Raw genomic sequence first — 26,042 nt, 5'->3', positions numbered from 1 at the left:
ATCTCCGGACACACTGCCGGTCGGCTACTTGTGTGTTACGCTTATACCAAGGAGGCATGGCATTGCTGTTGGCTCTGCAAGTCTCACGTGTTGGTTCTTCGACCGCCATGTTTTATGTCATTTAATTTTCATTTAATTTCTTGCTAACGGACGCCAGGGAAACGCAAGGTTGATTAGTTTCCAGTAATTTTTGGTTTGGTGGACGCTGAGCTGTGTGATGATGGAGTAAAAAAAGAATGAACATTTAGATCCAGCGGCTCACTTAGTCAAAGGACTAATGCATAGAGCATTAGACAAAGTGCGCACTCTGCTGTTGGTAACGCACAAATCACTATCGTTTTTATTTGCAACTTGGGCTGGGTCCATTTCAACAGATTTTATTTTTTTTATCCGTTTGTTATCTTGATATTACTCTTACATGTTAGAAGCCTACGTGTCTTATATATACTGACAGATAGCATACAGTGACTGTTCATGCATTATGCAATGCAAATCTACCAAAAAAAGAAAAAGGACGCGTCCCCTGGTAATATGAAATGTGTTTGCGGAAAACCCATAAATAACCCCACGCAACCGAAAGCCGTGATGGCTGCACAGTCCTATGTGATGCAGCCGGAGAAACCCGATCACGCTACATGTAAGAGGTTTATATCAACTTATAGCCTAATGCACAGGTTGATATGCAAGAACCGTCATCTCAAATTCAAACCATTATGCGCTTGCATACAATACGCAGGGCTAAGAAATGCATCATCAGGTATTTGCGTCGCAAAACGCAATCTGAAAAGTAGCTACTCTAGACTGTTTACACATTCAAGTGCAGCGTCCATCAAGTCTCGATTGACGTCTCGTTTCAAGACCCCCAGACAATCAAACAAAGAAGAGAGCCAGAAAGTAGTAAACCGAATAAGACACTCTCTATATACGTACCTGAATTGCTAAACCCAGAAATCCAAGTAAAACAAACGTTGACTTTCGTCTCCATTTCTTTTCAGACCTACTGAAAGATAAATATTCTGTGCTAAAATGGTGTGGAAAAAAATGGGCGGGTTGGAGCATATCATATCTGCATGTCTGCATGTCTCAGATATGCTGCATATGAGCATATCTGCTAATAACATAAACGATTCCCCCGATTTTTAAATCTCAAATTCACTCAAAAGATTCATTCATTTTTCCTCCTTTTTCTTTTATTAAATTTTGTTTTTGTCTGTTGTTCTCCACGTCCGCAAGGATATGATGCAGTCTGATGGATGCTGGTCCGTATCTTTTGACGCCGCGTCTCCAGACTGAATGGAATGCGTCGTAATAAGTTTCAGGTCTGTGCTCCGTGTCGACGACAGTTCGCCGGGTCCTTTTCCGCTCTCGTACTTCTCATCAGTTCTTGATTTCCTCTTAGCTAAATATTCTATGGGACTTTTTTTTCCTTTGCATTTTCGCTCAGCCTTTTGTGAATGTGAGTGCTCAACTTTTTGGGGACTGATTGAAGCTCGATTACAAAACCATTATATAATATGGAAGGCAATTATTATAATAATGTCGTGATTGAGTCTATTAACTGTTAACCTTTGTCAGAACTGCGCGGTAGACTAGAGAAGCCCTAATTTTCTGAATGGATGATCTCAATGCATGAAAGACGTCATCGTGGGGCTTTAGTAAGGTAATTATCTCGAGTTGACTTGTGTATTTATGTGCTGCAAATAATCACAAGAATAATTTTAAAAAAAGTTAAAATATCATTCCCTTCTACATCTAATCTGAAATCATCTTGGCCTTCATGTTGTGGCGTTTTATTTGCGTTTGTATTTATTTTGTGTTGTTGCGTTAAGTATTACATGTCGCGGTTGACTTCAGAGGCCTTGGCAGCCATTTGTGAACGGTCCAATAAGCAAACAAAGGGTCGACTGGCCTTTTCTTCTCTGCTCCTTGCTTCCTGTTCCGTTCCTCTCTCTCTTTCTACACTCTTCTTCTGTTTATTCAATGTCATTTCTATTCATCTTCTCTTTTTCTCACATTCGATTCCTCGCGCTGCTGCTGCTGGCCAACATTTTCGACCGACACAATTTTTTCTTTTCTTTCTGTTGTTGCAAAATCCCAGGAACCGTCAGTCAGTCGCCGTGAATTATTCATGAAGTTCGACTTATGCTGACGACATTTTTCCATCTCCAGCTTCTTCCTCTTTACTTATACTATTAGTATATTGCCAGCTCTAGCTGCTGGAGTTGCTGCTCTTCGACATGCACGCCTAGGCCAAAAGGACTGGCCGCCCGGCTCTATACAGGAGTAGCTTCGAGTCAGATCAAGAAAATCGGAAAACCTAGAACGGCCCAAAGAGCACAGCATATCGCCTTGGATATGGGAAGAAGCATGCATGTATTTTATATAAGGTCTATACGATGGTCCAACATTTTGGCTTTACATATAGTGGCAGGCTACTATAGGAAGAGAAAAAAATATGTATGTAGTATTTTCTTTTCGCTCAATGCAATAGAGGACAAGAAAAGATTTGAAGAAAAAGAATACATTAAAATGTGTTGATGGGAATATATCTATGTGGGAAAATTCTTTGTTAACAACTATATATACTATGTATTACGTCAAGTTACAAATCCTCAACTCGGAGTCTCGGATATTGAACGTATCGAATCATTTCCTGCCCCCAACGTGTTTCGGATTGAATTTTTTTTACCGGGTGTGCCTGAAATGAGGAATAAAAAAGAATGACAAATGGTCATGGGGACAACCAGCGGACTTGGGCTTGTTGTCAAACGTTGGGCTTGTTCTTGGAACTATGTACACATGGCAGAGGTGTGCAAATATGTGCACTTTTCATATCCGTTCATACGTAAATGAGCCAAAACTTATATTTACGCTTTCACACATATTAGCATGCAACGCTATGCACAGAAAAAACAACGGTAGTTTTATTTCATATTTAGTACATTAAACTTTTATGGGGTCGTAGAGTTTTGTATTTTAAAGAAAAGGTTTAAAACTTGTCTAGAAATCCGGGAAGCGATAAAATGATGCGAAGATAATGCTTATTCCCTCTTGATTCTTAATAAAACTTGTTCCCTCAACTAATTCCCTTATTGTTTTTGAGTGATTTGGATTTTAAAGGGGGAGTTTTATTATTTCTAATTTCTATCTATACAGTATTATCGTTATTCGTAAGCATGCTGATTAGAAGAAAATTCGACAAGTCAAGAGTCAAGTGTCGTCTGCTTTATAATTTTATTTCGAAAAAGTCAGAGACAAAATTCAAGATTTATATTCTTATAAATTTATTAGTTTTTAAAAACCGTCATACTCCATGCTTTTTAGCGAGTAAATAAAACTAAGAACACAAATAAAATGATTGTGGGAGCTATAGAAGAGTTCAACCTGTTAACCCAAATTTGTGAAATGTTTTGAGTAGTGACTAGCATTTTTCGTGTGATTGCCCTGTCGATGCATGGCAGATTTTTTGTACTATATGTAACCCTTTTTTTATTTTGTAGATTTGAGGCCAACTGCCAGCCATCATGACTACACAATATGACAGTTTTCCTTGTGCACATGTCAGCCTGCCGTCAGCAACAATCTCATCAGGATCATCCCTTGGGTAATGATTTCCCTTACTTTTATTGACCTGTGACCTACTAGATATCTTAATGCTGCTTTACCTGCATCACATGTAAACCTTACATTCTCTCATTTTTTAACAATTACGGTTTACCCACTGTTTCATTTTCAACTTTTCCTGGCTTGTTGTTTCTGTCAATATTTTGTTTCGTAACCCATTTTCTATTTATGTTTAGATAAAAAGCATCCCATTGCATTGGAAATACTGCCGATGTCAATCGAGTTACTGATCTCTCTTTTGACTCTTTCCCCCTTTTCTTTAAATGTCCTCATGTACGCCCATGTGAATGTGGGTGTATTCACGAGGACACCCTTAATACCCTATCCCGTCTGGTGGTAATTCAACTCTTCAGCTGATGGATGGAGCAACTGTGGATGCCTGGCTGTATTTCCCAGGCATTAAGGTAGGACAAAATTGATCTCTTCTTCTTTTCTGACAATTTTTGGTGGGGTTGATTATCAATCGTTACGTAGTCACGGAGCATGTTTATTCCTGAGCTAGGTGGTTGACTGCAACTGTTTTCTTTCTCCGTTTCGGTTTTTTTCTCAGTAACGGTTCTCTAAAAATTTCATTTGTCGAATGACTGCAGATCAGGCCTGTTTTTGTTTTTTGTACCTCACAACTTTTATGTGGGTAAACCACCACATTTGAAAACATTTGAACTTTAAACACTTCAAGCAAAGTGCAACAAGACCATTTTTTGACCAAGGCACCTCCTCGTAAATTGTTAATAACTAATTTCATGGGATATCTACCTAATACGGTAGAATAGCTAGGGCATATAGACTCCGGAGGAGCGGATGGAGAGCGAGATAAATGAAATGATAATTTGGTATTAGCTTCCGGAGAGAAACAAAATGACTAAACGAACCTTATCTCTGCGCTGCTGTATTATTCAGGTCGCGTTTTTCTCGGATGTCTCGGAAGATAATAGTCTCATATCCGCGCTCTTATACTAATTATTCGCGGGTCTATGCTGTTAGGGCGGTACCAGGCATCTACAGATTTAGACAGGCGTATAGGCTAGACATGTTTCCATGTACGCATATTACATGATTCGACGCTATATAGTGGGTGCTCGTACATGGCAAAGTAGTAGCAGCACTCATCTCAGTGTTTTAATCGATATCCAACTCTGGCCCGTTTGTCCGACAAAAACATGGAGTGGCGGTTGTATTATATACAGCCAGGTTTTCAGCTTTATGCTCCCTATAATGGCTATAAAGTGGTCATCAGGATGTTCTATGATCCACTTGCAATCTTTTTCGCTATACTCTAGACAGGGGGTTAAAGAGGATAACGTACACGCGGACTAGTTTTGCGAAAATGCCTCTCAATAACAAGTGAACCCGATAGCTTGCCTGTAGAGTCCATCCAAACGACGTGGAATAAAAGGCATTCAAAGAGGAGTCACTGAGTGTAATTGCCTCTTTGTTTCACAAACACAATAAATCATAACACTCCATGCCCTTCAAAATGTCTCGAGTTTCATTCATAATAGACCCACGTGTACCTTGCATGGCCTGCAATAACCGCTAGACACAACAGTTACACGACCACTCGACAACGTCGCGCCCTTGGCAGCGCATCGTTTCTATCAACGAATGTCCATAATTTCATCGTTTCTTTCTCGCGGATATCAATTTAACGTCCTGCATCAGGCCAAGTCGTTGAGGCGGCGATAAGGCTCCAGCTCATTATATAAGAACCTTGTGCAATTTGAGGGTCGAGAAAAAAAGAAGAAAGAAACGGCCGATGAGATAGTCAGGCGGAAAAGCTCATCCACATTTCCAAATATTTCCTGCGCGCTTCATCTCCCTTGCTCCCCATTTCTCATCAATGTCTATATAGTCGACTATCAGGTCTGGCCGCGAGGAAGTCGGGGGTGATTGGGAAAAACTTTTTTCTGTGTGTCATAGTGCAAACGGAAGACGGATTTCACGCCTTTTTGGCCGCCCGTTATGGAATAATATATACTCTTTTTATTTTTTATCTTTCCACTTTCCACCGTTTCTTATTTTTTCCCCCAGTCTTTTTTTGTTCGGTTTCTAAACGCTCTCTCTCGGTCTTGCTAGTGCGCTTCGTCGGTTACCGATTTTAACGTGGGGGGGGGGGGGGGGGGGAGGTCATCGACGCGGAATCGGCTGCGAGGGAAAATCATTCACATCATTCATAAAGGCAAACAGTTCGACCGTATACCTTTTCCTGTTCCATTTTTTTTCTTTTCCGTATATACCCGGCTCGACCCTGATTTAACAAAAAAAGGGTTGACATATTTGGACGCCCTGTCACGCTATGGGGCTGGGCTGTATCCAGTTTCTAAATAATCCGGTGAAGAGAAAACCCCGAAACGAAATTCAGCCATGGTCTATATTGCGTGGGTTTATAAACAGAAATCAATAGATTGTGTCAACCTATCGAGTCTTTACTTTAAAGAAAATACCGGCAGTACTACGTGGGGGGAAATATATTTCAATTTATATTTCTCCGGGTCCCAGCGGCACCTGTTTCGTGTTTGCGGCTAAAGAAGATAACGAAGACTTAGTGAAAGGTTCTTTCAATTCAAGTTAGTTCAACACTCGGAAGTCTGCGTCAATGTGTATTAATGCCCTCATCCCACCGCGCTGCAAATCATGAATGATTCTTCTTCTTCTATACTTATAAGGCTGCTGGTGCTGTCGCACAGCTGCAAAACAGCCAAACACCCACGTCTTGCCATTTGGTCTTTTGCGCGCACTCGTTGCTGGCGAAATGCGTCAAACGCGAACGCTCTGCCGCCCTTCCCACATATTAAATGAATTGCGCTCTTACTTACTACGTTCTTTACTTATTTCCGAGGAAAAAGATTAACAGAAAAGACAATGAAGTTTTGATCCGTCGCCTTTTCACGTGGACGTTGTTCTTTATGCTCAGACTAGAAGAATATTAAAAAAGCAACGAGCTTGATCACTTCGGATCCAAAAACTTGAGATTTATTTGAATGGCCGAGTTGTTTTTGGTGGTTTTGAATGATTTATTCGATCTTGAATTCCGCTTCCAGTTGTACAGGACGTGATGACGAGATGAAAATAAGAATTTAGGAATTCTGACATTAAAACCTACTTTGCGCTCCCTCCCACACTCTTGTCATGTAAGTGTGTCTGTATATGGCAGGAAGACATGGCACTCACGTCTGATGATCTGATCAACGCTTGTTGTCACTGTCTGTGTCGGCTTGGCTCGACAATATTGTCTCTCTCTCACTCTCTCGTCGGCCAAAGCAGCCGTTTTGGTCATAAATTATTGCACGTTTGACGACGCTGGACTCGGGAGAATAGACGAACAATCTAACCAGCAGGTCCATACAGAATTTAAAGACGGCTTCTGCCCTGCTGAATAATGAAACGCGCCGGCTGGAGGGAGCTATAGGCGCTCGGCAGGCATAGGGAGTGAACTGAAATGCCACAGAGGCATTAAGTAAACATATCTGATTGTCGTCAGTTTGGCAACCGTGCCCGTCAATCCAGCTGTTTGTTTGTCTAAATGCTGATCCGTTGAAATTGACGGAAATGGCATTTTCGGTCGGAGTCGATCGTCAAGAAAGGCAAATATCGACATATGAAGATTTGTTCCGACATCTCGGTCTATATTACCATACCGTGCTGTGCTACCATGCACTGCGGCGGATAAACACAATCGGAATAACATAAAGTAATAACGACGAAAAATCAATAATTCGATAGTCTACATCCATAGATATTTATAGGTACATATAAGGACTGGGACTGAGCGCTATCCACAAAACAGGGTCTATGTAGCCAGCGGGTGAACTTAATGTAGTCTGAAATCTTTGAAGATCCGCGAAGAAACTAAATGTGAAAGATTGCGAGGCTTTTCATATAATAGGGCTGATTATATTCGTAGATTTTACCGGGGTTTTGAGTGGGTGTTTGTATGATACAGGAATAAGCGCGCATAGACTTTAGCTCGGTCATTATTGATGTAGGCTAAATATGCCGTCTGCTTAACTCCCCTTGTAGAAGGAAATGTGCGAGTGTCTGCTGCGGCGGCTTATATAAGCGAGCGAGCGGAGCAATAAGTGCAGAGCAGTTAGTAATAATGAATGGATACTTCAATCTTCGAGGCGAGGAAGGAAGAGCCGATGTCTACGAAACCCCCTGCCATTTCCGCTTTGGCCTTTTCTTTTCGTAAACTCGTCCGTGCGGATTTCAGGCTGCCGTATAATAATAAGGTATTCCGCGTATAGCATAATAGATGACAGATAAAGGAGCTGGAAGTCGCGAGAGGAAAGAGAGAGAAAAAAAAAGCTTCTTCTGATGTGGCTTTTAGTGTGATTGTGTTGGGTACGGATCCACTCTGCATCGCGGTATGTATATATATCCATCTCTTATTCGTGGACGTAAAACGCGGAATAAAAAATGCGCAAATGGAAATAACATCCACCGTTGTGATGTGAAACGAAATCAACAAAAAGGGCCACCAGCAGACCCGACCCTCGAATATTTTTCCCATCTACAGAGATTCATGGCTTTCTCAAAATAACGAACAGGCGAAAAAGTTCTCAAGTGCTTACGGTTATATTCCACCAGTTCCACAAAATGTGCGTCTTTCCCTTTCTTTTTTGTTGTGTTATATTCACGCCATGCACGCTCACGCGATACGAGTGTGCAAGGAGTTCATCCTATCACGTTATCTCCAATTTTGCGAGTCTGTATTATAGTCGTTCCTCCTGTTTGAGTAAACTTAACATTTTTCGTTTCCCTTCACTTCTCGAAACATCTTGAGAGTTTAGGCGTGATGAAATAATTCAATTACCCACTCACAATTTCCCATCACACGCATAATACATCAATTTAAAACGGCAGATTAGATAAGAGCAAACGGTTGGAAATCTCAAGGATCTTGATTTTTTTCCTGGTATTATGGCGTGTAGGCGTTGTGGAAATGGATGTGACATTTTTCATGCATCGATGTCAAATTCGAGAACGAGCTATTCCTGTACGATAATCAACTTTTTTTCTTATCCAGACTAGAAAATCTATTTCAATATTCATCGATGCTATCACTACGCTGCTGATTGTCCAGAATTTTGTGGGTGTGGTAAGTGGGTGTTGGGGGGGAGGGGTGAATGAAAAATATCAATCAATGTTCAATTTGTGTTGCAGTCGAATGGTCGTGATTAGATTTTGGAGTCATCTGGCGTTAGCTGGAACGCGGGAGGGTAATAGTAGGCATTCCCCTTCGTCTCTCTCTCTCTCTTTAGCGCTTGATGCCAGCGATATATGTTTCGATATTTTTTCCGCTTCGAAGAATGCAACCAATTTCTTTCGACGATGCCATCAGGATGCGGCTGTGAGACGAGGAACTTTGTGTATAGTACCCGATGGCCCCGATGCTATATATATATTCTATCATATAACTTTTAAATTCGTTCGCCGACTTTGATGTAGGTTTTGATGGCTGTGACCCTGTGGCCAAGTCACTCATTGTCAATTTACTTTTCGGTCAAAAGCTATTAAATTTGGCGAATTCAAAAAATGTTGTCATGGCCTACAGCTGGGTAGTGACGATATAAGGATTTTGAAACTCAGCAATATATTACTATCGATTCGAAAGAAAAAGAAAATGAGTTTTTCACCTCCCCCTTGATCCAGCTCTGTTTTCTTGATGTCTCTCATTTCCTCGCCCCCTGTAATGTAATCGGAAACCGGGCCCCTTTGCCGGACGATTCCCGGACTACCGTATTCAATTTGACCTTCCGTCGTTTTGGACTGTTGATGGGTTGACTCGACGAGACGCAGCAGCTGTAGCTCCCTTCCTTCTCTCTTCTCTGCTACATCCTTTTTGCGTAATCTCGTTGAAGCGCGCGCGTGGGCAAATGACGAGGAGAGAGTGAGGAGCCATCTGCAAATGGGAATCAGCTCTATAATGCTAGCCCCTCCAGCCCCCCTGCAAGGGAGTCTCGTAGATATAGACGAGTTGTTCTGTAAAGCTCGCCCAAATAGGGTAATACTGTAGATATGAGCACCATAGACGGACCCATCACGGCATGCTAGTGTCTTATATAGCCTGAAAGTCCAACGTCAATTTCATTACTTGTGATAACTTTGTTACAATCGATCTCATTTTCCTTTCATCCGGCGACACGATTTTACCCGTAGTGCAACACCTCCTGTCGACTCAAATTACAGTGCTCTCTCGTTCAGTGCTCACTGAATTAGCCGAAATGGACGGGGGTGTACGGAATGAATCAACGATGGATTTATCAAAGATGAGAATGTGTTGTATTATTATTATATGACCTGGCGAGTCACTTGGGTTTGCTTTTCATTCATTTCACTTATTCAAAATTTTTTTTACAAATTCTGCACGGTGAAACATTAATTGTTCTCCATAAACAGCGTCGTCAATATAAATTGAAAAGGGCTATAAAAATTTTGACTATGATCATGCAGCATTGCAGCTCTTTTCTAAGCAGAGGGAACCATCGTTATCGGAGGGAAATATTTGAAATTGATGGCGCCATACCACCGCCATGCCGACTGTATCAGCAATACTCTTACCGCGATCAATTTAGTCCAAACGACGATTGCCACTGCAAAATTTATCATCAAATAAAGTTTCAAGAGAAAATTTTAAAACAAACAGGGAAGTATACAAAGTATATAGTCCAAATAAAAGAGTCGGTGCTGCTGCCGATGGCGGGGATCGCTCCGGAATGGAGAATATATATAATGTGTGTACAGTGTGTCACTACGGTAAATATTTGGTTATTATTATACACCGAGTTGAGTGAGTGCTGACTGATGACTCTTGACGAGATGGTTTTCATGGCTTTTGTGCGATGGGTATAGCAAAACGAAAAAGTCAAAAGTTGGATGATGAATTGGATGGCAAAACGACAACGTGGTTGGTTTTTGACTCGAATAAGGTGAATAACGATTTTTGTTTTCCCTTTGATGGAAAGAAGAAAATGAATTCTAATCGACAACAAAAGAGTCACCAGCAGTAAACAAAGAGACAAAAGACGGAGACGGGTAATAATAAGGACGTGTGGCGACAATTCGCGAGGTAGCGGGTGCAGTCAAAGGTTTACGAGGTTATTATTATAGATCAGAAGCATCCAATTTTCAAATCAAAAGACCAGGTGAAAAAAATCAAAGGGGAAATCGAGATTGCGAATGAATCTCAATTGTCGTTCTTGTCGCTTTCCTGATCGATGGACTGTGAAATAAATGATTGGCTGTACTGGGCATACCACGATCTCGAATTACGATTCGCTGGCCTGGTAGGATTATTCGTACTGGCGTCTTGTTGCCTCGGTCGACGAAGGATGACATCAGCCGTCGCCGAAGGGTAGGACGTCTCGTTATCGTTGGTAGCAGAGTCGTAGCCGCTGACTCCAGCAGGACCGCCAGCAGTTGATGCAGCAGAAGTAGATTGACAAGTTTGGCGTGGTCCAGGACGGATCACCAAACACGGCTCCGGCTGTTGTTGCTGATGTAGTAGACCAGAAGTGGGAGATGAGGCCGCCACTCTGTTGGCCCGAGGGTGAGGCGCAACGACAACTGTTTGCGGCAAGTTTGTCTTAACGATAGTAGAGGTGGGACTGGATAATAATACGGCTTCACTGCTGCCGCCGCTCGTCGCAGGACCACCACCAGCAGTATATTTTCGGCGTGACTTGCCCAATTGTTTTTTTGTATCTGCTGAGAGCGGAACTGTTGATGCGGGTGGAGACTCCATGGTTTGACGTGGATGACGTTCATTTCTGCTTATCGGAGTAGATCGTTCCCCGGAATCGACGCCTGTTGTCAGTCCAGCGTAAGGTATTGTGTAGATCGGCGAGTGCTGATCGGACGGGACGAAGTTTGACGCACTCGTTTTCGGGCCTGTCAAGTCTACGCCTGATGGCGCTGTCGCTTCTGCTGGCACGTCTTGGTGAGGTAAATCGGGTAAGACTTTGGGCAAATTGAGTCGACGGATCGTCGTATCCATGGCGCCGTATCCGTAAAGAGCTGAAGCTCGACGTCGGTCGTCCTCGCCGTTGTCACGAGCAACTCGGTAGTTGCCTTCGTCGTCGTCGCCGTCTCCCCCAACAGCGACGTCTCGTTTCGTCGTGATCGATCGCTGCGAGCCCAACTGGCTCTTACTGCGCGCCTTCCGGCGACCGGTTGACGACCGGCTCATGGTCTGAGCCGAACTTGCCGAGTCCGCAAACGGAGGACTGCTTTCGCCGACATGTCCCAAATCGCCGAACTTGAGAAACGTGCCATTGTTGTGGACTTGGTTGATGAAATCCGGAGATTGTCCGGACGTTATCGGCTGTTTCGCGTCAGCGCTATTCTCTTCCTTGACTGGCAATAGGCCATAGATGTCTTGGTGATTGGGCGATTTGGTCAGCAACGGGAACAAGGCCGATGTCGGATCTTCCATGTCGTATCCACGCGAATCGTAGCGATCGGATCCGCCTAATTTGTCCTGTGCCGTCGGCTTAGCCAGTCGGTTATTGATGGGCGGCGTCGGGCATCGTTCAATGGTAATCTCCTGCGCCATCCACTGGCTGACTTTGGTGTGCGGATCCATCGTGCTGGTGCTGGCCTGATGCGGCAAGCCGCTCTGCATCCCGTTGGCACTTCCGTCCAATTCCGGGAAATCTTCTTCCACTCTGTGCAAAGCCAACAGGGTCTCTCTGGCGCCAGCGGCGGCCGCTTGAGCACCGGAAGTCGGGCCTTCTCCGTCATGGTTGGCCGATTTGAGTTTGTACTGTCGCTGGATCAGCATTTCTTTGAAGCGGACGCGGTCTCGTTGGTAAAAGACTCCAGCGCAGGCACACACGTTCAGAACTAGGAAACAGATGCCGATGACGATGACGATGCTGAGGGCGATGCCACCAGTCTGCGGGACTAGGTCTTGGCCGTCGTCGGATCTCGAAGAATTGCCACTGGCTCCTTTCGACATCGGGCCGATTGGGAAGACTTCAAACCCTCCAAGTGAGGGTTGCTGGTAAACTTCCGGTTGGGCGCCCATCACTGCCGGTGGGCTGTGGCTGCTGGAATCGGGTTCTGCAACTGAAGAAGCTACAGGGGGATGAAGCACGGATTAAATCACTGCAGCGCTAATTACAGCAGCAAAGGTAAAAGCGGATTTCGCAGCAGACCTTCACCACCACCAGTCACCAGCACCTCTCCGTCGTCGTCGTCGTCTTCGTTACCGACCGTGAACACTTTGCCGTTGCCGTTGGACATGAGCTCTGGAATTAATTTGGACCACAGGGCCATCTTGTCAGCGCGGTAGTGATCCTTAACTTTGGGGCGTAAGTCTGGAATGTCGTTATGACAACGTTCGAAATGGTCAAGAAACATGATTAACTAGGTACACTATACAGGAGACATATGGCATTAAATTAAGACATACCAATGTTGAGGAACTTTTGCGAGTGTCGGTCGTAGGCCGGCCACTGAACGTAAGAGGGTTCGAATCGATCTCGACTGTTGGCGACGGTCAGAAACTTTTGCCGTGGCGGGAAGTTGGGGTTTCTACAATCAGTCGTAATTGGAATCTAATATGTTTTAGTCTGTTGAGCAGTGCGGCGGCGGCAGCGGTGGTAATAATATAGCAGAGTTCACGGCAGCTCATTTTGCTCCCGCCTTCGCTATTAGCATTTAGTATGTTCAACTCTCTTTCTCTCGAACTTACCCGGTGCGGGCGAAATTGGCCCAATAGGTGATTACGATTTCGGAGAGGAGCATTTCGGCCCGAGTATAGTTGGACGAAAGATGGTTGGTCCCGCCTACCAGCGGCATACCGAACACGTACGCCAGTTCTTCGCCGTGAATACTTCCCCAGTTCTGCATAGTGGGTAGATTCCGAATAGTAGATACATACACGCCCGGGAAAACAAGTTGGGGAATAGAGTAAGTTGGCGTTAGTTTGTCCGCTTGAATCGCGTTACAGCATCACATCTCCATGGTTTGGCATACTGATGGTCAAGTTTAGGCTATACTATGACATTACCTGGGGATAGTCACCGTTGGTCGTTTGATGGGCGAAGACATAAAAGTAAGAGCGCTGGCGAATGGACGAATGGAGATCAGCCATCTGAATAACGGGAGCGACCACCCGGGCGTCGCTCAAAATCTCCAAAATCGAATCGCGATATTCCTCCGTGTCGCGGACGGGATTCTTCCAATCCTTGACGAGGTTATACAGGTCGGCACGGCAGCGGGCGGGAATCAAGCGACGACGAAGATGAGTTAGAAACGTCGATATGATCAATCGGTGATGGCAAAACATGAGAGAGAGAACAAGATTCGGTTGGGAGTTGCAGACGCGGCGCGCTCGGAGAATATCCAAGACGAGAAATTGGAAATTCAATTTTGTCTTACCGTATACTCGTTGAGAATGGCGGCCGTCACTTGGTCGATATTGGAAGCGTAGGAGTTGCGTACGTAGGTTCGAATGATACGGTTTCTCTCAGTCTCCTAGATTCCAAGTTATTATGCTTATTATACTTGATCAGATTATTCTTATAGTACTAGGTTTTTTTGTCGTAATCGAATCAAAGTCGCTGCTGCGCTTGGACTTTTTACGTAGATGTACTTTTTTGAATCGACGTAGATTTTTGTTAAAATGTTGTTACAGTATTTTTCCTATAATACTTTTACGACAAAGACTTACTGTCAGACCAAATTGAAGCGTGGCTGCGTTCAGTAGATGAAAGCTCTCCGATTGCGTTACACCGTACATTACGTCATACCTGAACAAGAGCAGAAAAAGTACAGGAAAAAAAAGTTCGATCAATATTAAAATACCGGTATCTGTGTTCTAGGGTATCTCTTATTATTTAAAGCCTGTTCGTTTGGCCTCCTTCATTCAGTTGTACATTTTCCCTCAAGAATCGCCGAGTCCATATTGTATAATTCTTTTTGGAATATATTCCCACTGTTTGGAGTCAGTGGGTGGCGGCGCTGACACTTAAACAGGCACAAATAAAGCGATAAGAAAAGAATGTCCCAGTTTTTTATTTTCCCGGCGCAACTTTCGAATGACAGCAACGTCCTCGGTGAGCAATAACGCTTTAATGCATTGAGACGACCTGTAAGGCTGTAAGTGCTTGGGCGACATAAGTGCTTGGCGCTACTGCGTGCGCTCCCTGCCTAATGCCTACGACTCAATAAAAGATCTGCTGTGACTTCTGACTTGCTTCTCCCTTCTTTCCTATATGACCAGCTTCTAATAATATAGCCATCAGCGATTACCGTCTTGTAGATATAGGCATATACCTTGGGTGACTCGTATGAACTAAAAGTCGTTCCAGGTACTACTTCCGTACAAGTGCTATAGTACTTCTGACCAATCCCATTTCGAATAATACTCATCTGTTCGAAAGGGCATTCCATCAGTGAACAACTTTTTCCCTCGCGCTATCAATCGTGTCGGCAATACCAATAAAACGGGAGAGACTCAAGAAGATAGTTGCTTTTTGATGGAGTCTTCACAACTTCATTCTGACAACTCGTACCCTCTGCTTTCCCCTCGTACAGACGGCCAACTTTTACAGTTCCAAGTACATACTATACTTAAACACAAATGCGTACAGAACTACAGTATTTATACAAAAGGCCTTAAGTTCAATGTTGATAAACGCAGCCACTCCCATTGCGCTATTCAAAAAGTGCGCTGACGCTTTAGTTACTATACCCCTAAAGCCCTATTATTGATGAACCAGTAAACAAAAAAACCCTAAGCTTTTTATAGACTTATCTCCTACTTTGGCCTCCCTCTTTCTCAGAGATCCATTCTCCGAACTAAATGTTATATGCTGTGCACTCATGGAAATTTAGCGTCGTGAATTAAGCACGCATCAAACACTCGTGAATTTTTGTTGGGATCCAAAGATGAGGAGTTGGATTTTTTGTGCATTCGCAATGTAGAAATCTGAGAAGTGTGCTACTCCATCGCTTATGTGAGTGACACACCGAAAATGGGATCACCATTTGATTGCGATACGGATACGCGGATGACATTGACGGCAATCAAGCACGTCTGTGCTTTCAAACAAGACTTAAAAATGATTCGATTTGAACTGCAATTGTGCACTGTCACGTAAAGCCAGCAACTCTTCCACGCAGCTTCCTCTCGAAATCGCCTTTCATTATCATCAACGCAATCAAATAAAAAGTGGAGGTACGACGTTTCTATAAAGACGTGCATTGGGGAAGCATGCAGAATTTCTCTAGATGTGGGGATTCGCGATAAATTTTCAAACTTTATAGCTCGCAGCTTTTGTGAATGAGGGTTAGGCGGTTGAGGTGGAGAATAAGGCGGAACTTCACTATTGCGTACAAAGGAGATGGTGCTGGTCATGGTATCCCGGGAGTTAACGAACCCAGACTTCGTTAACATTGTTACACGCAACCCTTCGCTCAAACCGTTTGGTATTCCACAAACCTGGTTTGGAACTTTCTCAGATCGTCTTGAAGGGTAAACTCTTTTGAGGAACATTTGTCGCTCAGTTGATGAAATTTAAATGTTTTGGCCATATATCTTGCATTGAAGAAGCTGGGTCGAGCTCAAAGTGAAACTTACCTTCCGAAAAGTTCGTTGTATGTCTTCATCGATTGACGTGGCTCATTCGGAACAACAATTCCATCAACAAGAGGCGCCAACGGACTGGCATAGAGTGGTGCCTGGAAAATGTTTGACTAATTACCAACATGATCAAGATAACTATCTAATTATTCCTTAGTGCCTGTAATCTGACGCTCATGAGTTCCGTCACCCGTTTGAAGCGGAGACAGGCCGCCAATTCGTCGTCCCTCTCGGCCAGAGGGCAGTCCACTTGCTGAGCTGCTTGCAACGTGTAGCGCAGCGGGTTCTCGGCTACGGCCCAATCGGCAAGAGCCGTGCCGCTCATCAGTATGGCACGGTGGAATAAACCTATCCATAAAACAAAAGCAACATATAAAGCGAGCAAATCAAGCGAATCGGTTTTTTGGGATTGCGGTCTGGGACAAGAATTGATCCATCAAAAAGAGACATGATGAGCTGGGGGTTTGGACAAGAGAGTAACCACCAAGAGAGATGGGAAATCTTAGAATAAAAGACATACGTATATACATTTAGCGCGGGGGAGGGATGAAGGAATTGGACGTTGGAGAACGAGAACAAGACGAGATGAGCCAGTGATCTCAATCTGTCCTTTTTACCTTTCTTCTGTTCTCTTTACCATTCCCATCCAACATGTCATCAAACGATGTCGTTATGGAAAACTTTCACGTATATACTCCAAAAGGACAGCAAAGAAAGAGCTGAAACATCAGTCTAGGCTTAAAGCTTAGATGTAATATCTCTTGTAAAACGATGTTCTACGTCACGGATGATATTGCAACACCAATGCGAATAATAGAAAACGGCCCAACGTACGTACTGATGAAAGGCAGCGCTTTGAACTGATCTTTCTTAAATTTGATGACAATTCCTTAGAAATCAAATCACTGAATTTCACGGAGCATGCCTTTGAACACTGATTCGAACAGGCCGCTTCATTCATGTGTTCCAAGTAAAATGTCGCCCGAGTGCTGCATCACTTCCCTATGCGACTTAAATTTCTCAATAGTCATTTCGCTAGCTGGCTTCATTCTTGGCTCTGACAAGAGAGGACAATGAAAAGAACATTAAGCTAATGAGTGCTACAAGACTTAAGCTTAAGCTCCAGCATGCTTGTTTATTCGCCAGTCGGCTGCTGCTGGCGGGTTAGTGAAACGTTTTAACTATTTTATCAAGACTAAATTGCTAATGAGTTACAAGGAACGGCGGGAAATGAAAGAAAGTTATCCTACGCTTGTTTTTCGATACATTTTCGTGTTTAAAATTTATTATTACGGCATCTATTACTCCTATTAGTGATTAGTCCCTTTCGAATATTCGTAGAATTCAAAGGGCATATTAGGGCTTAATTATGGCTTAATTAGTGCGCATATAGAACGAAAAAATATCGAAAATGTTTTTACCACTAGATGATTGAGCCACCGGAGAAATGAGTAGGAGATTCACACAGGCCGCACCGGTACCATGTCCAAGCAGAGTAACTGAATCACGATCCCTTGAAATAAATGCGCAAATGAAAAAATATTATGAGTAAGCTATGTGGAAAAGATTAGATATAGCCGCATACCCGCCAAACTGGGCGATATTTTCCTGAATCCACTGCAGTGCCGCTATCTGGTCGAGAAGACCGAAATTTGCTACTCGATTCTCTCGTAGATCCGGTCTCAAGAAACCTATGACGTCATCAAATTCAAAAAAAATATTCACATATCGTGTTTTTTTAATGGAAAGACAGATTCATTATATTTCTCAGTAACACAATAGTTCAAAAAAACAAAAAAAAACCAAAAATAAGGCCATAACTGTATCAAATTTTTCACTCAGTTAGAAAAACTACTATCGATGTCTCGTATCAACTTCCTTCCTAATTCAGGAACGCCAGCTCACTTTCTCTTTTTACTACTAGATGGTGCAGGATCATTCAAATGATGCCATAGTTTCAGATAAAGATGGTGAATAAATAAAACGTTTTGGCGCTAGAATTGCGATTTAAGTTTTCAACTCGCTATTTTACACACAGAAACAATTAAACAATTTAATTTGAAAAATATTAGCTAGGGATGGATAGAATCCGAAAGGTTTGAATTTATAGCAATCACACTAGGAATGACATTAACAAAATTATTTGTTGATGGAACAGTGTTTTCCTCTTAAGAAAGATTTGTTGCCTGGCAGCTAACGCATCGAGATTTTAAATTAATACGATTAGCTTGTGATATTTAAAGCCCATTACGATACGTGCAACAGTGTAATATCATCGTCTTTCGTCCAACAAGCGCTTCATTTATGATATAAAAAGTCGGACTGGCAAAATTAATAAGGTAAGAGTATTCTATAGAAACACTATAAATGATTAAATATAATAGAGTTTTATTAAGGAACAAACTTACCGAGAACTCCAAGCCGGAAATTTATTGTTACAACAACGACATCTCCGTAGCTGGCAAGAATAGAACCATCATAAGGGTTTCCAGAGTTCCATTCGTATGACTCTCCGTGAATGAACACTATCACCGGAAATTTGATGTTTACGTCTTTTCCACCAACTAATAGGAACAGTGACAGAATAAAAAAAGACAATCGAAATCATTTATGAGGGTTTGTTCGTTTGGGTAAAATAAAAGATATAAAAACACAATTTCCTTAAAGTTTTTTTTTCATATTTGTTTAGGCCATAAAATTGAGTTTCTTTACGAGTATGCATTAGAATAGGAACGATCATTTTGAATAAAAAATACATTGTTAAACAAATTACTTCCGCGTCGGTGCAATTGAAACGATCCGCATGAAACCAGCTATTTACTGTACGTAGAGTGACATCTAATTTAAGGGACAATTTTCCCAGGTAATTGATTTGATAAATAGGATCTATGTATGTCACCATTGTTTGACAATATGCTGATAATGGTGGCATCCAGCAGTCATGGGTCATGTCATCCTAACGGATTCAGGGGATTTAAAAGAAAAAACAGCAAGACTTCGTGGCTTAGATAAGTATCTGTGTTCATCATTTAGACCCATCATATGGTGCTTGTTTACTCACATTTTTATAACTGAAAATCCTACCAATAAAATCCTTTAATTCAATGTTATTTATTTATTTGTTTTTTTTTTTTTTCGTTTTCTTCAACCAGCCAATTTCTCCCCGGTGTCGATAGCAATAATCTCTTGAAAGGGTGATGTACTGAAAATGAAAACGACATCTCAATCCGTCAAAAGAAACCTAGCTGATGGACGATGATTAAATCGAAAGTGGATCAAAGAAATTTACTCACAATCTAATCATTTTCATTTTACAGAGACTACCATGGCTGGTTATTTGAAAGGATTCAAAGTTTAGATATAGCATGGTGTTCGCCCTTTGCAACCATAAGCCATATGTGACCATTTCTCTTTTAAAATTAAACTTTGATGGTACCGGAATGCGTAAAAAATACGAGACAGGACTTGGAAGGCTTGTAAAAGACGTTTTCTGAACACACGTCAATGTTTAGTTGTTTACCACCTTCTAGTGTTTATTTATGTATAGGAAAAGTTATGTATGCAATCGCTTCAGCTCAAGAAAAGCAACTCTGAACGCCACACTAACAACGAATATTATTTGAAAAAGATTAAGAGTAAATTAAACATTCAAATTTACTCATAAGCTTAATAATCCGACTACTTTTGAAATAGCCCATCGAAGGAAACTTGGAATAGCGGATCACGTTCAAAGTTTACAAAATCAATATGGATTTGTGTAGCCTACTTTAATTCAATAAGAATTTTTAAAAAGTGAATGAAGGTGGAATACGTTTTCCTTTCATTTCATGCATTGACTTTAATTTGAGCACTGTATTTATGTTTTGCGCACTAGCATTATTTTTTGCAATCTCTTTTGTACGTGTTTGGCAAAGCTTTTGGTAGGTTAACACCGAAACCATCCAAAGGTTCTCTTGTACACCAAAAGGTGGCAATATGTGGTCGATTGTGGGATGTGGTACATGCACGTAAAAATTTAATTAAGGAACAGCGCATTCTTTTCTTCAAAACAATCAAAATCAATAATTTTGTATGTTAAATTAACGAGGGCCGTGTTTTTTTCTTTTCACAAAGAGCTGTCCTTCATCCGCGAATGTTTGCTCACCTGCGAAAACAACACCTCTCATCCGCTGGCACCAGACGAGAAAATTTACGGTGCGCTTCACCTTCCAATCGAAACGCTCAGCATGATTACATTTTTGCTATAAGAAAATATTCATCAAAGGAGTGGATCCTAAATAGATCAGAAGCCAATACAAAGCCTAATTTTATTGCCTTTTAATGAGTTTAACAGGTAGGTTATCCACCCAAGAAAATCCACCCAAGAAAAACATTACCAATCACTAGACGTTCTTCGACTGAATGTTCTTCACAACTGAGGCTGCTGTGGCGATGTGTCATGTGCGCATATATCTAGTTTCGAAACTATTGAATCGGTTCAAGCAAACGTACGTTCAGTCGTTCAACCTGGAGTAAAGTCATATTTATTGTGTTTGGACAACGTTAGGTTATCGGACATCTGGCGCTGTTCAGTGTTCAAGTCTCAATTTTTCGGCAGAAGGAAGAAACAAAAGAAAGACTCTCTTTCATTAAATGCACAGCATCTGTGAGAATGCGCATCTTTATAGAAGAGATAGCACGTTGTTATTCAATGTCTATTAAAATAAACATGGCGATTTTGTTTGCGCAGACTCGCTAGCAACAGAGAACATGAATCTTGACTTGAAAACAAAATGCAAGATAAGAAAATGTGCTGTCGAAAAAAAACAACACCGTGGATTATACTCCTTGTAAGCAATCATTTTCTTATCGGTGCACGATTACGGAATACTAGTCGTAGTTCAAACTGCTATGGCAATAAAATCGAATAAAGTGACAACTATATATTAATGAGAGCGAGAAAATTGGATTTTAATACGTGAAGAAAGCTGTGTTTATTACATTAAGATTGGAAAGGTCAACGCTTACGATCGACAACACTACTTTAGAGGTATCTAGTAGATAAGAAACAAGAAAACTGTTAGCAATTTGTTTCTGAACTGCCAATCCATCTTCGTTATATCCCATTTTGTCGAATCCCTACGAAAGTCCCAATCCCTACCACCCCACACCGGGTGAATGTCAACAGAAGCAACATCTCACACGCGCAGACAATATATATTGTTTTTGTGTTCGAACAATTCCAGAAGCCATTCAATAAATGGTTAACGTGCTGGCTGCGTCTAATATAGCTTATTTTGAGAAATGACCATAATTAATCAACCTCTGCCAACCAAATGCCCTATTATTACTCTCTACTGTGAATTTAGCATCCCACGGCTTTAATAAATGATATGCCCTCTTTTTCTTTTATCCCCTGGCACCCAACCTTGCCGAAGAGCAGTTGATACACGTGCAACAAACACTATTCTTTAATTGCCACTTAGAACTGACGTTCTTATACTTAGTTGATCATGTAATAGATGAATGCAGACATCTGGCTTCTTACTTACACTATCGATCATGGGCAGGATTACCGTCTGTGGTTAACGATTTCTCTGCTCCCTATACACAAGGAGCTGCTTCACGACGTTTCAAAGATTTATGTTTAACTCTTAGTACAAGTATGGATTTTTTCTATTTATAAACAATGCCCTCCGACAACAAAACCCGTGGAGTCTGCACCGCTCACATTTAACCATTCTCCTCATTATGAAACTTTCGCAGGGTGTGCATTCATATAGCGTAACAGGTTTAACCCAGCTAGAGGGCTATATCTTGAAAGCTTATTTGGGGCAGTCAACTTGATGATTCTTCTTTATTAGATAATATGACGTGCGATTTATATTAGATTCTGTCTGAGTTAAAGAAGATGGAAGGGGCCCCTGCGCTAAGCGACTAATTCTCGACCCCTCTGGAGATTTTTTTTGCAACCATGCAAGCATCGGAGTGACAAGTTGGAAGGCTTTTCTTTGACAACAAACATCAGCAGAGAGAAGGGAAAAGAAAGACGTAAGCAATGTGAAAATTGTCCTAGCAGAGGAGAAATGAGTTCTTTGGAATGCCACGCTCGACTCTATTAGTGTTATTCTAACCCTTGTCGAAATTTGTTCCCGGAAAAGAAAAACAATTTTGTAACAGGCCCTGAAAATATTGCGGGCTTTGTGGCTATATACAGCCGGGGTCTATTAAAACTCTGATGGAACATGGCGGTGCTATTACATTCAATTAAACGTTGGTATGGAGCTTGGCGTTGTTATCATTGATCACATAGTATGTGGGGTGGTGGCGCCGCCTCTTGCTTCTGACACTGACACTTTCTTGGCATCGAACTGTGCTGACCGGGTTATTATTCCTGTTGTATATACGACGGCAGCGGTTCTCGTCTTACACTCTCCGAAGCGCCGTCACTCGTCTAATTTCGCAAAGCTCCATATAGTTTGTGGTCGAGTCGACCCCCCGGCCGTATCTCAGACGCCCGGCCAGCAGTATCAAATGAACGGGGGGCACAGCTTTGAGGCCCACTCCGTATTACGTTTCCTTGGCCAATGGTCACGGAACAATGTAATTATAAGTAGCCAGATCATCGTCTCAATGGAAAAGAAAGAGAATGCTGGGCAGAATAGCTTCGTCATGGTCTCATGGCCCGCCATTCTCTTTCCTCAAACACACAATAGAGCAGATAAATGCTCTTTTGAGCATATTTCTCTTGATTTCTCATAAGGCCGCCTCATATTTTAACGCAGAAATCGTTAAAGTGGGTTCGGCCCACAACATTTGGGCCCAAAACAAGGCGATGCGCGGATACTTTTAGTAAACGCGCTAATCAAAATATTCTCAATTCTGCACCAGCGCGCTGTGCTTCAAGTTTTCGCCTCCCAAAGTATCGCGTTATAATAAATTGTATCCGACTGTGGGCCACTTTAATCAACTGAACCATCGAATCACTCATCTTCCGCTGGTGTTGATGAACAAAATGTATCCAGTGAATTCAAGCCGGCTCGCGTCTTGTTATACACTGTTTTGGCAATCCGGGACTTGGGTTTAGAATAATATTATGGTAACAAAATAAAAAGCAAGTCACATATTTTTCTAAACCCCCTCCGTCTCGCAGGATAAAAAAGGAGAATGGCATGCATGTCGCTGATGAGAATAGCGCCTTGCAAACTGACACGATCCAGATTTTCTGTTTGTTTGCTTGTTTGTTTATTTTTGCTTTTTTGACAATCAACAGCAGCGCAACCAAACAAAACCGTAAAATGGAAAGACAACTGCCATGCCCGGCAGCACAGTCAAAAAGGGATGGAAAACCTGAACGGGGAAAAAAATGAAGAGAGCCTTCTTTCTCGAGTCACAACCGTTAAAATGCCGGTCGTGCTGCGCCCGTGGTAAATGCGAGCCAGCTGCATATTATTCAGTAGACTCTGACTGTGTGCATATGCGCGTTTGTGTGTGTATTTTTAGTCAAAGCGGCGAAAGAAGGGATAGAAGACGAGATAGAGAGGGAAAAGGCGACCCATAGACTCACGACGCCCCTTTGGCTTGATGAGCCAACTTGGCGCTCGGCCGCAGAGCCAAAACAGAAAGTCGCGCATGAAAACTTTTCCCAATTCTTTTTCTTTTCTTTCGAGTTTTTCATTACTATATTTTTCGTTTATTTTTCGGGAATGAAAAACTTCCAACAAGTCTGTCTTCTCTCTCTCTCTCTTGTCCCCCATCCCCATCCATTCCTAATGGAGAAAAAAAATATTGAAACTTTCGCATAGTTTCCGCCACAGCACAGCGAATCGGGACGACGACGTGATGCATTCAAGTTCTCTCGGGTCCGCTGTGCTGGCGCACACTCTCCACAACGCTGCGCTTTGGCATCGGGTTCGTTGCTGCCGTCGGGATGTATATAGACGAGAGAAGGGACACGGTTTGAAGGTGATCAAAAACTTCGCCTTGCGTCTCTCTCTCTCTCTCTATATCGACACCAATTCCGTGCACAGCACAATAGCTACAACCGGAGAAATAACAAGCTATATACTATATTAGACCGTTTCCCTCTCGTCTCCCATTGGAAGTTACTTTTCGGGAGTAGGCGACAACGACGAGAATTGGGAGATTCTGCTTTTCGCTAAAAGTTTCTATGGTGTCGCTGGTGGTAGCTATGGCAACCAATAAAAAGTATGTCATATGATCCAGACTTGCAATCAAAATCGAAGGAAAAGGGGGTGGGAGGAAAGAGAGTAGTAATAAGAGAACGAAGAAAGAGACGAAAAAGAGTTCTCTTTCTTCCTTATTTTCTTCTATGGGTGTTTTATTTCGGGTTTACAGCCAGCAGATTGCAGCCGTTTTTGTCTTTATTTTCAAGAAGGAAAAGATGGCGAGTCTTTTCTCCATTTGACTCCCCCGCTTCAAGTTTATGTGTCCCACGCGACGAACAGGCAGAAAGGAGAGCGACAGAGGCGGCGCAGCGTCGACAGGATGAGACGAACAAGAGACGGCGGGGAGAAGAAGAAGAAAAAAAAAAGAGATTTGAGTATTTCCCTTCGAAAATGTCTAGAGCAAACTAAATTTGGACGTGACTACTTGCATAAATGGGCCGAGAAAAACCCCAAAAAGTAAAAAAATAAAAAAAACGGGACTTTTAGCTGTTCTGGCGCGGCGTATCAAAAACATTTACCAGTCGTACCCGTGACGGGAGCGTAGATATTCAAATAGAGGCAATCCTCGCTCTGATTGCGAAGGTACGGCAGCAATCGGCGGAGGTACTGCAATCGGCCCCGAGTGACGAAACGCAAAGCTTCGCGTTCGTTGCTGACATCTGGCAAAGTCTGAGGGCACGCCGGAGCGTATTTATCCATGAGACGGACGCCGTTCCACGGCAGCGGTGACACGGGCGACATGAAGCGTAGCGGGCCGACTGGCGGCGAGGCGTACGGAAGGCCGAGAAAGGCCTCGACGGGCTGCAGTTCTCGATTCGAGGGAATCACTAGCACGCCTTTGACGGAACCTTGTTTCGTTCTCACGATGCGGGCGTTCAGCGACGGCCTCATCTGCCCAGCGACACAGACAATGAATCCGCACGCGAAGATAGCGACCAGCCAGACGAGTGTCGTAAAGCGCAACATGTTGCTATGCCGTGTGTGACCTTTGCTGATATGCGAATCAATCAATGGGAAAACGACGCACTGCTGGCCTAGATATCACTCCCTTGGCGTTGGCATTCAGCAATGCTCTTCTTCTACGCAGTAGCGAATAAGCACAATAGATGAAACATTGCTCTTGCTGCTGGTTTGATTCACGTCCTCAACATCTCGCACTGATCACTGAATCCAAAGGTCTCCGGGGCCGATTGGCGCTAGAACAAGATGACATAAAAGGCCCGGACCAAGCGAACCATCGTCACGAGAGACGACCGACCAAAAACTAGACTGAAAGAAAAAACTCATGCGAGTTGGTGGACGCAACGGCAGAAAGAGTCACAGCAGCAACAGTCGAAAAACCTAGTTCCACATTCCCGGCAAAGTTTAAATATAGACGGCGGAGGATGTTGGGTTGGATGATGGGCGGATAGAAGAAGAAGAAGAAGAAGGAGAGAGTGGGCGCGAAGGGGAAGTGAGCATCAGTAAGTCTTGATAGAAAACCCACTCACTCGTTTCTATACTTTCTAGATAGTACTGCATCTGTCCCTTGGTCCGGTTGGCTACACATTGCTGGTCACGACTCTTGTATATTTCGTCGGCCGGTCTGCAAAACGATTGATCAATGGGCTCTCGATTGCTGGCAAAGGTGAAACCTAGCAGCACACGGACAGTTG

General features: G+C 42.8%; 1 protein-coding gene across 2 annotated transcripts; it reads right to left on the bottom strand.

The window, feature by feature from the left end:
- Positions 1-9,902: 9,902 nt before the first annotated feature.
- Positions 9,903-25,754, bottom strand: LOC124314625 (neuroligin-4, X-linked-like). Of its 2 annotated transcripts, none has more exons than XM_046779855.1 (13): positions 24,906-25,754; positions 18,628-18,783; positions 17,805-17,910; positions 17,641-17,732; positions 16,380-16,567; positions 16,217-16,317; positions 14,306-14,384; positions 14,014-14,109; positions 13,643-13,819; positions 13,325-13,476; positions 13,043-13,164; positions 12,786-12,947; positions 9,903-12,705 (listed from the first exon to the last, which is right to left on the bottom strand). In XM_046779855.1, the coding sequence occupies exons 1-13, from the start codon at positions 25,351-25,353 to the stop codon at positions 10,814-10,816; spliced, it is 3,771 nt and encodes a 1,256-aa protein (XP_046635811.1). In that variant the 5' UTR covers positions 25,354-25,754; the 3' UTR covers positions 9,903-10,813. The 2 variants fall into 2 exon arrangements, with proteins under 2 accessions (XP_046635811.1, XP_046635812.1); XM_046779856.1 differs by having other exon boundaries at positions 24,915-25,754.
- Between the last annotated feature and the right edge of the window lie 288 nt (positions 25,755-26,042).

This window comes from Daphnia pulicaria, chromosome 10 (assembly GCF_021234035.1).
Source record: "Daphnia pulicaria isolate SC F1-1A chromosome 10, SC_F0-13Bv2, whole genome shotgun sequence".
In the NCBI taxonomy this organism is placed as follows: domain Eukaryota; kingdom Metazoa; phylum Arthropoda; class Branchiopoda; order Diplostraca; family Daphniidae; genus Daphnia; species Daphnia pulicaria.
The sequence above is the reverse complement of the archived record's forward strand: the minus strand, read 5'-3'. Positions and strand labels throughout refer to the sequence as shown.

Excerpts from the sequence above, each read along its gene's own strand:
- LOC124314625 (XM_046779855.1), bottom strand. The coding sequence starts at position 25,353 with ATGTTGCGCTTTACGACACTCGTCTGGCTGGTCGCTATCTTCGCGTGC. Across the intron at positions 14,385-16,216 it reads TACAACGAACTTTTCGGAAG|GTATGACGTAATGTACGGTG; the intron begins GTAAGTTTCACT and ends GCTCTTGTTCAG. Across the intron at positions 14,110-14,305 it reads CGCTTCAATTTGGTCTGACA|GAGACTGAGAGAAACCGTAT; the intron begins GTAAGTCTTTGT and ends CTTGGAATCTAG.